Source organism: Octopus sinensis, linkage group LG25 (genome assembly GCF_006345805.1).
Source record: "Octopus sinensis linkage group LG25, ASM634580v1, whole genome shotgun sequence".
NCBI classification, from domain to species: Eukaryota; Metazoa; Mollusca; class Cephalopoda; order Octopoda; family Octopodidae; genus Octopus; species Octopus sinensis.
In genome coordinates, this window is record NC_043021.1 from 7,481,305 (window position 1) to 7,498,804 (window position 17,500).

The 17,500-nt window shown below is 35.6% G+C and overlaps 1 protein-coding gene across 15 annotated transcripts in view; it reads right to left on the minus strand.

The window, feature by feature from the left end:
* Positions 1-17,500, minus strand: part of LOC115224382 (kinesin-like protein unc-104) — a 300,207-nt gene that overhangs the window by 30,853 nt on the left and 251,854 nt on the right. For 10 of the 15 annotated variants that reach the window (XM_029795269.2, XM_036513465.1, XM_036513461.1 and 7 more), the window contains 5 exons: positions 15,510-15,600; positions 10,604-10,722; positions 8,669-8,788; positions 6,848-6,913; positions 938-979 (listed from right to left, as the gene is read on the minus strand). In XM_029795269.2, the coding sequence (XP_029651129.1) occupies positions 938-979; positions 6,848-6,913; positions 8,669-8,788; positions 10,604-10,722; positions 15,510-15,600 (438 nt within the window). The remainder of the gene's footprint in view (positions 1-937; positions 980-6,847; positions 6,914-8,668; positions 8,789-10,603; positions 10,723-15,509; positions 15,601-17,500) is intronic. The other 5 variants (XM_036513464.1, XM_036513470.1, XM_036513466.1 and 2 more) reach the window with 3 other exon arrangements.

Genomic DNA, 17,500 nt, shown 5'->3' on the forward strand with positions numbered 1-17,500 from the left:
ATATTTGGAAGGACCCATTTTAAACTCTGTTGGACTTTTGGACTTTACTCATAGGATATTGGAATATTGCATGTATACCATTATGCCTGTAAAATGGATTTACAACTTCAATATCCATACATATCTTGCATCTATTTTCTTTCTTCCACCTCACTCTCTATTTTGTATCTCAGCCAAACTAACTATGACTTAACCATCCTCTCACACCGTCTCTGATGAAGGGATATAATTAATAAATTTCCTAGAAACAGCTGTTAAGACCTTCTTTCTATAAATGTTCTAATATCTACACAGCCTTGGTTTTTTATCGTATTATGCAAAAAATTCTTATATATGAGTTATATATACATACATATGTTTATATAAGTGTGTGTGTGTGTGTGTGTGTTAATATGCCTCTACATATCTGTATATAGCAAATCTGTGCCTATACAAATATGCATATCCAGAAGATATATATATATATGAGTTATATATACATAAATGTTTATATATGTGTGTGTGTTTGTGTGTGCGTGTATGTGTGTGTTAATATGCTTCTAAATATCTGTATATAGCAAGTATGTGTCTATATATACCTGCATATCACAAAATGTATAAACATACGTGTGTGTGTGAATGTGCATATACATATCTGCATGTGTATACATATGTATATAAAAGCATATGCACATGTATTTACATGTAAGTCTATGCATGTATGCATGTAATAATGCATCCTCCAAGCATGCATTATAAAAGAAAGTAACAACAACTGCAAAATCCTAATAAATAATAAGAAGAACAACTGGGAGTTGTTAACATGCTTGACAAAAAAGAAAAGTGATAGAAAGAGAAAGAGAGAGAGAGAAGGTGATTGCAGTGTGAGAGAGGGAGGGAGAGAGATAGAGAGAAAGAAAAGGAAATAAAACAACACAGAAATTGGGGAATACTGCACCTGGGATCTAGTGTCCAGCCAGAGGGGACAGCCAGGGGACTACTGGGGAAAACAGAAAAATAGCCAATGGAGACAAAGTTGAAAGAAATAAATGCAGACCAGACACTCATATATATATATATATATGTATATATATATATATATATATATATACACACACACACACACACATTCATGCATATATATATATGTGTGTATATATATACACATGCATATATGTGTATGTATGTATAGACACACATATTCATCATCATTGTTTAATATCCACACTCCATGCTGGCATATATATATATATATATATATATATATATATATACACACACACATATATATATACATATATATATATTATATATATATATATGCATATAAGTGTATGTGCATATTTATACACACACTAGCATACACACAACTACGTATACATATATAGTACATATACAAACACACATACACACACATATATATATATATGTATATATAAAATTAATCGAAGGATACTGTATGTCTACCTGCTGGAAATAACAGTCAAAGCTCAGCAGGTAGACATACTTGGTATGTCCTTTGATTAATTTTAATCCTTCAGCTATTCAATGCTTTTTTGGGGACCTGCAATTGCCTATGTTATTGATTCTGTTATTATCATTTTAATTGTTACACTAGATAATAATAGAGTCAATATCTTCGCAAATACTTACTCCCGAATTTTTTGCTCCATATAGGAATATATATATACCCATACACACATATATTCATGTACATGTACTTAAATAATAAGATTATGTGCATGTATAAAAACACACAACTGATCAGTCGGGAAAGCAAGCATCTTTTGATGGAAGTAATTAGTGACAAAGGTACAGATTACAACAAGCAACGGTAGGGTTAAGATTTACAGGAAATAAACCAAATCTGTTTTCAATCTTCCATTCATATTTCTTTTAGTCATTCATTTTAATGATTCCAATATTCATAACCTTTACTTCCAAACATCAAAGAATCTTTTACATATATATATATATATATATACACACACACGTACATACATACACATATATATATATAGCTATACCACAACCCTGTGATGTAGGTTCAGTAGATGAGGGCTAAGTTTAAGCTGAATAGCAGCCATAAAGACAACCATGTGACTAATTCGAGCCTGCCGAATCCTCGGAGTATCACTTCATTTTCAAGTAATATTCTTTTTGTCTTTGTTTTAGTCATTTGACTGCAGCCATGCTGGAGCACTGCCTTTAAGTCAAAGAAATTTTATATCTTCAAGCTTAGTACTTATTTTATCAGTTTCTTTTGCCAAAATGCTAAGTTACAGGGATGTAAACACACCAACACCAGTTGCCAAGTGATGATGGGGAGGGGGACAAGCACAGATAAAAAGTCACACACACATAGATATATGCATGTGTATATATATACGATGGGCTTCTTTCAGTCTCTATCTACCAAATCCACTCACAAGATTTTGGTTGGCTTGAGGCTTATAGTAGAAGACACTTGCCCAAGGTGCCACACAGTGGGACTGAACCCAGAACCATGTGGCTCAGAAGTAAGCTTCTTACCACACTGACATGCCTGCACTTCTATGTTTTCGTTATTGTTGTTGTTTGGAAGTATGTAATTCCTGGCAAAACAGACCTGAGCTCAAAAACCTTTCTAGTCCTTATTCTACCCTGTCTTTATCAAACATTTTATATCTATCACTATAAATTTTTTGTTTTTGATAAGATGATACTATTTGACTTTAGGAGATTTGGCTGCTATTTCCAGAAAGTCAGGTGACCACCTTTTCTGTTATCTTTTACTTGTTTCATGCAGGGGCACTGCCTTGAAGAATTGTTTTAGTCGAATAAATCAACCCCAGAACTTATTTTCTGTTAAGCTGAGTACTTATTCTTTTAATATTTTGAAAACATTCTGTTGAGGAATATGAGGTGTTGTTCATATTCTCAGAGAAGGATCTCCCAAATTAAATAAATGTAAGGAATGAAATGCATGAGACTAGTGAGCTAATCAATAAATGCTGAACAACTGCAAAATCAGAATTCTCTGGAATTACACGGGGACATTGTGAAGAGTGTGATCAACTAATATGAGTTAGTGACCTATTCCGTAAATTAAAAAAAAAAAGAAAACAGAATGTAATGGAAAGTGGTATAACATAGAAAGATAAAGCTTTAAAGCTTAGAGATAAATATCAACATGGCTTGATATGGGGATTATATCAATCAATCATTTCATATTGTAGGTATGAAACTCTGAGCTTTTTATTGAATTTGTTTGTCAGAATATTAAAACTCATGTAAATACAATAACCATAATGGTTATTAGCACTGCATCCTTCAAAACTTCCTTGCTTTCTGAGATTTGCCAACACTACACCTGATTTTCTCCCCTCCATACACACACAAGCATGTACCTGACTCATGCATTGTTCGCTTTCCAGACATTTGTACGCTACTGTATGTGCTTTATATGCACTGTCTGACAAGTTGTGGTGCACCTGAGCACTGTATACAATAATTTCATTATTATTATATTATTATCAAAAGATTTAAAAAACAAACAAAAAAAAAACAGAAGAAAAAAAATGAGTTTTAAAACAAAAAGAATTGATTTGTTTTTTTTTGTTTTTTTACACACGAGGGAAATATGAAGGGGTCTGTCGTTTAGATGCAATTTCTGAAGTAATGAGTAAATTTCCATCTGGACAGGATGTCACACAATGGGAATTAGTTGTGTCACAACACACAGCTCAGTTGCATCACAAGTGAATCAACAGCATTGCAATATGCAAATCAGTTGCATGCAGGTAGGTAGGTAGGCAGGTAGATACACAAATGAAAAAAAAATTAAATGCATGTAATGTTAGCATGGCTCAGTCCTATACGACTTGAAGTTTTGGAGAGACACAAATCACAAAATCACCATCTACTAATATGATCTCAAGGCAACCAAAACAATTGGTAATTTATGCCTACAAAACTTCAACTGACGTGGGACTATATTAATTTGTTTATAATGAACCCTACCCAATTTCTACAGGTGTTACTTATTCTTTCCTATCTTCCCTACTCATCATCCTTCAATACTTGTTCTTTATTATATTCACCCTCTCACTCATTCCCTATCCAACCTTCTTTCACTCTTCCATACGTCCCTGCAACCCCACCTCATACACCCTGCTTTGTCCCCACTCACCTTGTACTCATCACCACTATTTTTATCTCTTTCCAGTTCCATCCTGATCACTCCTACCCTCTTTTACTTGTTTCAGTCATTTGACTGCGGCCATGTTGGAGCATCACCTTTAGTCGAGCAAATCGACCCCAGGACTTATTCTTTGTAAGCCTAGTACTTATTCTATTGGTCACTTTTACCGAACCGCTAAGTTACGGGGATGTAAACACACCACCATCAGTTGTCAAACGGTGTTGGGGGGACAAACACTAACACACACATATATATATATATATGACAGGCTTCTTTCAGTTTCTGTCAACCAAATCCACTCACAAAGCTTTGGTTGGCTCAAGACTATAGTAGAAGACACTTGCCCAAGGTGCCACGCAGTAAGAATGAACCCAGAACCATGTAGTTGGTAAGCAAGCTACTTACCACACAGCCACTCCTGCAACTATAATGTGAGCAGCCATATAGTCTCCCCACAGCAAGAAACCTGTTCTACGCTGATCCCTTCTCTCATACGTTAATCCCTTATCTCCTAGCATAAAACTACTTTCCTCCCTGTTGTAGCCCCACTCACTTGAATATGATCTTGGTCTTGCAGCTGCAAGACGACCTCACTCGGTTAAGTGGCTGGCATAATAAAACAGCATCAAGCCATAGGGACCATACCAAAGCATGGTACAGGAGCAAGATGCTGTCTTTGGACCACTGACATTCTGTCACACTATCCATCTCATGCTAGCATGAAGCAGACATTAAATGATGACATGTGTGCGTGTGAGACTGTCAATCATGCAAAAAATAAAACTAGGAGCTATATAGTTCCTCCTCATTAGATTTTGCAGCCTTGTGTATTTTTATGGAGATGAAATTCTTATTCAGCAACCAGCCTGATTCCTTCTGGAGAGGGGCATTACCACCACCACAACAACAGCAACAGAGGGAGTCAACTGACCACACATTACTGCTTACAACAAAAGCAAAAACCTCCACCAGCTTCAGTAGCAAAGATTGAAGAGAAGCTAATATTTAAAAGTTGTTATTTCAAGGATGAGTGACCATGCAGAACAGCAATTCACAATTTTTTCCCCAGCAAGGATCTCTTTTATATGAATGAATTTTCCCAAAGGACCCAGTCTTTTGATAGGTTTGTCTATTCAACAGCCTCGTTTTATTGATTAACAGTAAACGCAGTTTCCTAGTTTCGTGCCTCAACTGAAAGCTATACGTACATTATATATATATATTCTTTTACTTTTTACTTGTTTCAGTCATTTGACTGCAGCCATGCTGGAGCACAGCCCTTAGTCGAAGAAATCAACCCTAGGATTTATTCTTTGTAAGCCTAGTACTTATTCTATCAGTCTCTTTTTGCCAAACCACTAAGTTACGGGGACGTAAACACACCAACATCAGTTGTCAAGTGATGATGGGGGGAGGTCAAACACAGACACACAATCATATACATACATATATATATACGATGGGTTTCTTTCAGTTTCCGTCAACCAAATTCTCTCACAAGGCTTTGGTCAGCCTAAGACTATAGTAGAAGACACTTGCCCAAGGTGCCACATACAGGTAATGTTGATCTGATGGAGGGAGTGGCTTAAGTCTACGCAAACATTTGATCACTCAAAGCAAATCATCTGTGTGGTTGTTCAGTAAGAAATTGTCGAACCTTCATGCATCGTCTAACAAAGGGAGAGTCCATTATATATATATATATATATATATATATATATATATATATATATATATATATATATTACTGGCACTTGTGCTGGTGGTACATGAAAAAACACTCCTGTGCAGGTGGCACATAAAAAGCACCATTTGAGCATGGCCGCTGCCAGTACTGCCTGACTGGCCTTCATGCCAGTGGCACATAAAAGCACCCACTACACTCTCAGAGTGGTTGGTGTTAGGAAGGGCATCCAGCTGTAGAAACTCTGCCAGATCAGATTGGAGCCTGGTGCAGCCTACTGGCTTGCCAGTTCTCAGTCAGACCGTCCAACCCATGCTAGCATGGAAAGCGGATGTTAAACAACGATGATGATGATGATATATAATGTATGTATGTATATCTTCAAGGTGCTGCACAATGGAACTGAACTCAAAAGCACGCGGTTGCAAAGCAAGCTTCTTAACCTCACAGCCATACCTGCAGCTATAATTATTAAATAATTATGACCTTTTAAGAAAGGTGTATTATTATATTATATTATATATATATATATATATATATATATATATGTATTTATGTATATATATAATATATATATATATGTATATATTCACATGTATATGGACATACTTGTTGACATTATTGAGTGACGTAATATAACTAAGGGAGTGAAGTGTGAGTAGTGAGAGAAAGAGGAGGCAGTGAAAATAGAGCGGGGAGGTGAGAGTAAGAGAGAGAGAGAGAGTAAGTGAGAGAGAGAGAGTAAGTGAGAGAGAGAGAGAAAGAAATTAAATGGCAGAGAGCCATGTAATAAAACGCTCGCATCGTTAGATGGGTGGTGGATGTTGTTATTCCTGTCTTCAAGGAGACAAGAGCAAGACATTAGCTAGACAATGAGAGTAGATGTTAATACAACAGAGATGTTAGTAGTGAAGTCAAAGAAACCATTCACCGAGTTGGAGTAGTAGTAGTAGTAGTAGTAGTAAAAAGGATAGTAGTTGATAACTTGAAGTCAACCTTACCAATTGGTTAATGATTTGTTTATCTCCATTACAAGAGAATTAAGTGGTATGTCTACTTCTGAAGTGCTACAGAATTGGTGCAATGGAAAATAAAAACATAACACAACGATAACAACAACAACAATAAATAATAATAAAGAAAGAAAGAAAGAAAGGATGATAAAATAAAAATTCATAAACAGGAGTTCCAAAAAATAAAACAAATAGAAGAAATGATAGAAAAAGAAAAAAAAAACAAAAATTAAAGTGCAATGCTATAAAGAATAAAGAAACATTTAAAACTGAAGAATATTTTCTAAATGCTTATTCTATGTTTATACCATGTAAACTAATTCCAAACAAGACCTTAGCCAATCAAAAAATGCCTTAGTTAGCAGGTAGCTATTGCATCACCATCATTATTATTATTACTATTATTATTATTATTATTATTATTAAGAAGGCGGTGGGCTGGCAGAATCATTTGCATGCCAGGCCAAATGCTTAGCAGCATTTCGTTTTTACCTCCTGAGTTCAAATTCCTCTGAGGTCAACTTTGCTTTTCATGCTCCCAGGGTTGACAAAATAAGTATCAGTTAAGTACTGAGGTCAATGTAATTAATTGACTTACACACTCCCCTCAAATTGCTGGCCTTGTGCCAAAATTTGAAACCATTGTTATTATTATTATTATTATTATTATTATTAAATTGGCAAGGATTGTGAACAGACTGTCTCATTTTTTTGACATCCTTAAATTGTCACCTAAAGCTTGCCAGTCATTGAATACGAAAATAAAATATTCTAACTTGAGAGTTTAACCATTTCAATATGAACCCATCTGAGATTAACTTGGGTTCTGTGATACAAATTTCTCAGTTTAAAGCGATGTTGATTTGAGCCTTGCTCTAAAATTTCATGATAATTTGTTTCCAACCACCAGCTTAATAACAGCAAAGATATTTTCTATAAATTTTTCATTATCTTCAAAATTAGCAGAAACAATGCTACACATGCATGCACTCATGTACACATCATACACACATACATGTATGGGATATGCATGTTTATGGTAGTTCTTTCAACCCCAAACTGCAAAAAATCTCCTTGAAAATCAAGTATTGCCAGTCAAATTCCATTCATAAACTGACTTTCAGGTTTTGTTTAGGCATCTGTATTCACAAGTAGAAGGATCGTCACTGAGCCGAGAGTAAACTTCTCACCTGGTTATTGCTATTTCTAACACACACAGGCACTGATCACAACAGCCATACACCTCTTATCAAACAAGCCATTGAAGAAACCTTTACATGGTTGCTTAACCTGCTAGAAATAACAGCAAAACCTCAGTCAAATCACATCTAGATATCTTAGCAAAGGAAAGGGACACACTGAATGATATATTCCTTGATACTCTTTAAAGCAAAAAAAAAAAAATAATAATAATAAAATAAAACAGAACTGGAATGTCTTTGATACTAAATCTACTCAATTAGGTCTGACCTGGAACTAATCAACAACAATAACGAACTTCTCTGAAAGGACTAATTACCGTTGAGAGATACCTCTGATAAGGAATACACCGAAGATATTCGCTATTATTACACATTAAGTTTAAATAAGAGGAAAGTACAAAATTATTCCGGAACAATTACAAATTGCTTTAAAGATAATACAAATAATATATACAAGATAAATAATATAATGAAATATTTCTTTTATTAATAAATGAGTGTTAATATAACATTTTTTTATTCATTTAACAAATAACTTTTTCATGGAATTGAAACTAAATTTAGATTATATCATATTTATTTATTATATATATATATTTTTTTTTACCTGGGTGGAGTTATGACACCGAATTTTGGTGATGGTACTGGTTTTGATACAGGCAGAGACATGGGAAAACTGCGACGTGGGGGACGTCGGATGTTTGAGTATAATGGGCTTCCAGAACACCTGTAAATAAAGCCATAACGAAAAGATATCATTCTGTTTAATTTAATTTAATTCAATTCAATGTAAAGGACTCAAAATTATGCATGCACACACACACACAAAGTATGCATATATATATATATATATATATATATATATATATATGCCAGTGGCATGTAAAAAGCACTATTCAAGCGTGATTATTGCCAGTGCCACCTGACTGGCTCCTATGCCTGTGGCACATAAAAAACACCATTCGAGCATGGTCAATGCCAGTGCCAACTGACTGGTCCTGTGCTGGTGGCACGTAAAAAGCACCCACTACATTCTTGGAGTGGTAGACATCAGGAAGGGCATCCAGATGTAGAAACCTTGCCAGATCAGATTAGAGCCTGGTGCAGCCTTCTGGCTTGCCAGAACCTCAGTCAAACTGTCAAACCCATGCCAGCATGGAAAGCAGACGTTAAACGACGATGATACACACACACACACACAGACATGTATGTTTATTACACAAAAAGCACCAGCCTAACTGAGTCTCACCAAGCAATTGATCTCAATTGTTTTCATCATGTAAAATGTACTTCTATATATTTTACTGTTCTTACATTATTATATATGCATGAGCGTGGCTGTTGCCAGTACCACCTGACTGGCCCTCGTGCCAGTAGCATGTAAAAGCACCCACTACACTCTTGGAGTGGTTGGCATTAGGAAGGGCATCCAGCTGTAGAAACTTTGCCAGATCAGATTGGAGCTTGGTGTAGTCATCTGGTTCACCAGTCCTCCGTCAAATCATCCAACCCATGCTAGCATGGAAAACGGACGTTAAACGATGATGATGATAATGATGTGAAGGCACATGGCTCAGTAGTTAGGGCCAACACTCTAATATAATTGTGAGGTTGTGAGTTCGATTCCTGGACCAGGTTGTGTGTTGTGTTCTTGAGCAAAATACTTTATTACTTCATGATGCTCCAGCTACTCAGCTGTGGAAATGAGTTGCGACACCACTGGTGTCAAGCTGTTTCAGCCTTTCCCTTGGACAACATCAGTGGCATGGAGAGGGGAGACTGGTATGCATGGGTGACCGCTGGTCTTCCACAAAACAACCTTGCCTGGACTTGAGCAAATGATGCTCTTTTGCCCATGAAAAATTATGCCATGAAGTTGTTATTGTTTCATCTACAGATAACTGATAATCTCTGTGTGTGAGTGTGTGTGTGTGCATAGATTTGGTGGAACAACCAGGAGAAATAGAGAACCCTGCTGTACTCTTTCACCACAAATTTCTCTCACTCTTTCTTCCTGTTTCTGTTGTACTTGTATTTCAAAGTACCAGCCTTGTCACACTGTGTCATGCTGAATCTCCCTGAGAACTACATTAAGGGTACACGTGTCTGTGGAGTGCTCAGCCACTTGCATGTTAATCTCATAAGCAGGCTGTCCCAATGATCAGATCAACTGGAACCCTCGTTGTTGTAACCAACAGAGTGCCACAACGAATATAGAATAGTATAGAATGGTATAAAAATGCACTGGCAGGTGCAACATAACTGAAATATATCATGGCACACAACCCAGTATGCTTCATATTATTTGCTGAGAATGCTGAAGAAATGGGTTGACTATACTACAACTGCCTTGTATAATGATGACAATTGGTTAACTGAAATGAGTGTATGTTTTATAAAGCTTAAGATACCAATTATGTTTTCTGTGTTTATTATTACTATATATTCATATATAAAGTATCAGGCAAGTTTTCAGTCATAGACAGAATTAAAAAGACAAAGAAAAGGTAAGGTAGATAAAAATGAAACAAAAAATACATACAACAAATTTTCTTTGGCTTGTTCATGAAGAGGATGTTGTTGGTAGTGACCAAACACTTCAAATACCAAGTGTTGACTTTTGATGTAGTCAATAAAAGACTTGGTGACTGTAACGGTGAACTGAAACGGAGAAAGTCAATATGGTTTCGTTAATTAAGTCAGTGTTTCATTAATTAAGTTAATGCAGTGAACCCACTAGGAATAATTATGTGTTGAAGAAAAGACAACATTAATTAATGGTAAATGATAATTCAATTGACAAGAGGAGATACATGGGACAGAATGTTTGTCACTGATGAGGCCATCACAGAATATTTTAATTATTCTGGCAAAGTAATGGGAGACAACTCCAGACAGCTTTCAACCTTGTAAGACTTCTTCAGAATAGTATAGATTTAACCATATTTGCTAAATAATGAAGAGAGAATCATTGAATGTATAATATTGTATAATGGGAAGGGAGGAGGGGGAAAATTAACATGTTTTAGAGATTAAATTACTGAGTCATACCATCATATGGAAGATATTATCCTAAATTTATTGTGGAGTACAATTTTGCAAGGTACTATTTATGTTAATTTCATTTTGTTTTCTTTCTTATATCTTACAGCAACACTTTTTATGAAGTGTGTATATGTATATCTATGTATGTATATATACATACATATTTATACATCATGGAAGGAAAAGCAGAGTTGATTGCATGTCTGGAGTAGTGGTCGGGGACCAAGGGAATTCAAGATCACATACACAGAACGATGTCTCTACCAGAGATGTAGGAAGGATAGGAGGAAGGCAGGTAGGAAGGAAAGAAGGAGAGATAGGGTAATGACACACAGACAACACAGATATAGTTGCTGGCTGAGAAATATTAAAGAATGGACATAGTAGAAGCTCATGGAAAACGGGTTAGCTGGTTACAAGGAAAGACAGTAAGAGGGAGTTCTATCTCTTCCTGTGCACATTTGGCTTTCCTAGACTGTTATTATCACAATTATTATTACATCTGTTTTTCTATGCTGGCATGGGTTAGACAATACTTTTTGAAGCAGATTTTCTACAGCCAGATGCTCTCCTTGTTGCCAACCTGCACCTGTTTTCCAGTGGTTGTCACATGCTGAAAGTTATGAAGTCACTGAAGCTATGGGACTTTAACTCAAAGAAGAATATGACACAAAGACACCATTTTTGCTCAGTCGGTGTTAATGAGGACACATGGCAATAACAATGGAAACATCCCCCTCTATCTCTCACACACACATAAGATGAAGCCTTTTCTCTTCAGGCTCTTTTCTCATACAGTAACCCCTCATCTCCTGGAATAAAGCTGCATCCATTTCTATTGTAGTGCCATCAGTCAAAAGGGATCTTATTCTTGCATGCTGCATAGAAACCTCACTGGTGCTGGTGCCATGAAAAACAGCTGCCAGCATACTCTGTAAAATGATGATCTTAGTGGTGCCAAAACAGGCACTGAAGTACAGTGCAGTCTTCAGACCAATTGAATCCTGTCAAACAATCCAACCCACGGCAGCATGGAAGATTATATAAATATATATATATACACACACACAAAGAAGGAGACAAATAAATAAATATATATATACACACACACACAAAGAAGGAGACAAATAAATAAATAAATATATATATATATATATATATACACACACACACACACACACAAAGAAGGAGACATATATATATGTATATATACTCATAGTAATGTCTTGATACATAAGTTAATTTGTTCCCGGAGACTGCTCATAAAGTAAAAACTTGTAAAGTAGAGCAATAATTTCCCATAGTAACAACGTTATAAATTGTAATTTGTTCCCAGAGAAATATTTTACCTGTAGAATTTATAATACCTGTAAATAAATGGCAATAAAACAACAGTACAATGTAAATAATATTTTACGTGAAGTAAAAAGAATGTGAAAATCATTCATAATAAAAAATATTATTATTATTATAATCGTTTTCTGAATCATTTTCACTCACACTAGACTCACACACACCATCACTTGTAGACACAAGCACTGCTTCACAAGCTCTTGCAGATAAACTTGTAGATTTCTTCTTAAAAAACAAGTCTAGAGTTGTTTGCTTAGAAGAAGCCTTTTTTTCACTCTGTATAAATTTCTCAGTAACATGCAGAGGCATTTGTTATGTTAGTAGAAACTTTTGCACTTCTTTCAAAATTTGGATCTTTTACTTGAAAAATAAAATTCATAAGCCAGGGGTCTCATAAAAAGGTCCTCATAAATTGAGGTGTTTCTGTATATACATACATACATATATATATATATATATATATATATATATATATATATATATATATATATATATATATATATATATATGTGTGTGTGTGTGTGTGTGTTTATTCTTGTCTTACCTATAACTTATGAACATAATATATTTGCACATGTACGCCCATGGTTAAATATAAGTAATATACCGGTAGTGTAATGGATACATCTATCCTTTAGACAATTATTTTAACCTCTAACTTAACTAACCTATATATACATATACATTTAATTATATACTTATATATATATACATATACACATATACATATATTAGACAATATGAGATAACAAAGCCAAGGCTGTAAGGAGTTTTCCAGATATTTATAAATGTATATATACACATATGTATATACATACTCTTTTACTCTTGACCAAAGCCATGCTATATATATATATATATATATATATATATGTATGTATGTGTATGTATGTGCACATATATATATATATAAATGTGTGTATATATATACATATAAATGTGTATATATATATATATATATATATATACTAGCAGTTAAGCCCAGTTTCACCCGGTCTGTTTTGATGATGTGGCTGTGATCATTTTCGGTTAGACATAATCTATAACAGCATTTCTCAACCTTATCATTTCGGGTCCCCCGTTTCGATTGGAGTCTCCAGCTGTCAGCTGTATGAAAATTTCTTCCCCCACTCTTGTCAGGAAACAGCCTCAGGAGTTGTGAAGAAAGAATTTGTACGTAGTCTGTTTCTGAGAGCTATTGTATTGGACCTCTGTCCAATCATTAAAACATTTATTTAATTATGAACATAGAAAGAAATCATACATTAATCCCTATTTTTGTAAGCAGCTGTATCCATAAAAATTTTATTTGCAGATAGCAGAAATTGAAAGAAGATATGTGAAATGGACGTGTGTGTGTGTGTGTGTATCTGTGTGGATGTGTGCTTGCGCATGTGTATGTGAGGGAGAAAGAATGTGAGAAAGAGAGATAGAGTGAGTGAAGTGAAAATATCTTCGCAGAAAAGAGCTTTAGTTGTGAAGAAAGAATTTGTACGTTGTCTGTTTCTGAGAACTATTCTATTGGACTTCTGTCTAATCACGTCTTCGAAGGTACACACATATACATAGAAAATGTGAGGTCATAGTAGAACATTTTTACAATAGTTGATTCATGGAAAAGATTATGTGAAATTTTTGAAATGCAAATCTGTGAATGAAAATGAAGTTTAGATGTCTACATGATAGGTAGACTTGGTAGAAATAGTAGCCAAATCTCCCTCAAAACACCCTACTGTATTAATCTGTCAATTTTGCCTATTATGTAGTTTGAATGAGAAACTCTAACTAAAGATCATCATCGAAGATAATTAACCCCACAAAGAGGTGAAAGAAGAGAGACAGCATAGAGTTTTGGCTGACTGTCATCCTGCAGTTCCCTTGTTGCTAGCAGACTAGTATATGGTGGCTGTGTGAGCAACTGGTTGTTTTAATGGGGGAAGAAAGAGGGGAAGAAGTTTTAATCAATTTTCTCGGTAAGTACAGGTACTAGGAAAAAAATAGAAAAGGCATTAAGAAGTTGACGTTAAGAATTGCTTTAACAGTTAGAAAATGTTTGACATTTCAATCATCATATTATCTGTCTGTAAGAATTTACAGGGAAATTGTATGTAAGAAGTAAAGCAGAAATGGTTTTTAACTGTACTGCCAAAGTTCTGCAACTTAATAACTGACATATCCAATTTAAGAAAAGTGAAGATAAAAGGTAAAGTAGATAAGTATGTAAGTCGTTGTTAGACGTTTATAGAAAAAATAGACACGTACCTTTCTAGAGAACAACAATTGGGGTAGAGGTATTGTATTGGACGTCTGTGTAATCAGAGAGCAGAAATTGAAAGAATATATATGAAATGGACACGAGTGTGTGTGTGTATGTGTGTGTTTTCCGGCTACTTCGGCGGGATTTCTGCAGTCAGCATGAGGTGGTTTGTGTTTATCTCTGGAGGGGTGGAAAGGGGATCTTTTGAAGTCGTCATGAAAGCGAAAGAGACAGATAGTATGAGTGAAGTTGCTTTGAAGTTGGCGTGAAGCGGAAGAATTGATGTGCATGCATGTGTGTGAGAGAGAGAGAGTATGTGTGTGTGTGTGTGTGTGTGTGTTTGATAGGGTGTGCAATATGGGCAAGAGAGTTAACTGAAATTTCGTTATTCACTTGTTGTAGTGAGAGAATGTGTGAGTAACAGAGAAAAGGAGAGAGAGGTTATGTATGTTGGTATGTTGGCAGGGGAATTCCATCAGAAAAGTTTTAATTGATTTTCTTGGTAACTATGGGGGCTAGGAAAAAAAATACAAACTGCATTCCAATCTATGCACCCGTCTCCACATGCATGCCATTTTTCATGCGAATCCATCCAGCCGTTTGGCTGTGAACCTCAAGACAAGGAAGAATACAACGCTCACCCATGTCCAATTTATATTATATATATATATATATAAATATATATATATATATATATGAGAGAGAGAGAGAGAGACTTAGTAAGAAGATAAAAAAGAGACAGAAGAGAAGCGTAGAAGTAGGAGGGGAAACATAAATGAAAACTGTAGCTTACATTTTGAACATGGTAAAAGCTGAGAGGAAGTTCTTTCCCTGAATTCTTTAAAGGTTCAGTGGAGAAAGCTTCATCGTGTCTATGAAGAAAGCTGCAATGGAAAGGAGAAAAACAGAAATTCAGACAACAAATCAACAAGGTAAAACAAAATGTAATGTTTTTGGCTATATTCCTTTGATCCAACTCACTTTCATCATTATCATCATCATCCGCTTTCCATGCTAGCATGGGTTGGATGATTTGACTGAGGTCTGGCAAACCAGATGGCTGCACCAGGTTCCAATCTGATCTAGCAGAGTTTCTACGGCTCGATGCCCTTCCTAATGCCAACCACTCCGAGAGTGTAGTGGGTGCTTTTACGTGTCACTGGCACGGGGGACAGTCAGGTGGTACTGGCAGCGGCCATGCTCAAATGGTGCTTTTTATGTGCCACTGGCACTGGCAATGACCTCGTTCGAATTTTTTTTCACGTGCCACCAGCACAAGTGCCAGTAAGGCGACATAGGTAACGATCACACTCGAATGGTGCTTTTTACATGCCATCAGCACAGAGGCCAGCTTGTTGCTCTGGCAATGATCATGCTCATATGGTAATCTTAGCCCTCCACTAGCACAGATGCCAGTCATCGAATTTTATTTCAATTTCAGTAATAATTATTTCAAATTTTGGTGACAGCTCATGCCAGTTTCATCTATGTCCAAACTCACATTTGATAAGTTCCACCTTAATTTCAGTTAGGGTAATTTTAGCTAAATCTGATCCCCACCATTAACGATGTCTAACTTCACTTTCATGTATGTTCCCATCATCATTTTAACCTTTGTTGTGCAAGAACCACACCAGATTAACCATTAACCCTTTGGATACCAACCTGGCCAAGACTACCCCAGCTTCTATGATACAACTTGCAGTATAAAGTGATCTAAATTAAAATTTCCATTTTAAAATTTTATGTTAATTTATGTTCCAATCATCAAGTTAGTAATGACAAAGATATTTTACTAAATTCTTTGTCTATTTTCAAAATAAGTTGAAATAAATGCCGTGCTGTTTAAAAGGAATATGGTAACATGAGGGTTAAGCAAAACAACCACATGTTCAGGGCATCAATGGAAGTGGCGGGGAAGCACCAAAGAAATGGTAAATTGTTTACAGCACAAAAGAAATCACTTTAAACTTGCTAAATTAATATTCAAAGGGGTCTATATGATTGGAAATATAATTTCAAAGTGTTTATGATGTCAGAAGAGGACCTGATCAAAGACTTTGCAATTAAAACAAATAGGATGATGATGATGATGAGGAGGAGGAGAAAACTTTTCAAGTATAAATAAAGCGGAATTATAGAAAAATAAAACATTATTATCTATCTTATGCGCAGTTAGTTTTGCTTCATTTTGAAAAATAAAAATTTATTTTATGGTTTATTGTTTATATTTTGAATTAAATATATATAGGGGACATCCAAGAAGACCTGTTCACCACAACGGAACTGAGATCCTAAAACCAAAGTGCCATGTAAAAAGCATTGGTAGTAAAAATCACCAGTATACTCTGTAAAGTGGTTGGCATTACGAGGGACATACAACCATAGGAACCAAGCCAAAATGGACTATGGAATCTGGTGTGGTCCTGGTCTTGCCAGTTCCTGTCAAGCCATCCAACCCATGCCAGCATGGAAAACAGATGTTGAATGTCCATGATTTCCTCTACTCCCTCAAACAATGAAACAACTCAGTGGCAGGACATGATTTCAAGAAAGATTGCAAATTGCAAGCAAACAACACCATTTTGTATGAACAGTGATGGTTGTGTTGTTGATCAGTATACAGACACCAAGGCAAGGGTAAGACACAAATACATACACACACACACATACACGGAAGCAAGCAAACACACACACAAATATACACGCATGCAAGCAAACACACTAATACATGCACACATATGTGTGCATGCAACAGGCCTTTTAAGAAGTTTCTGTCAACCA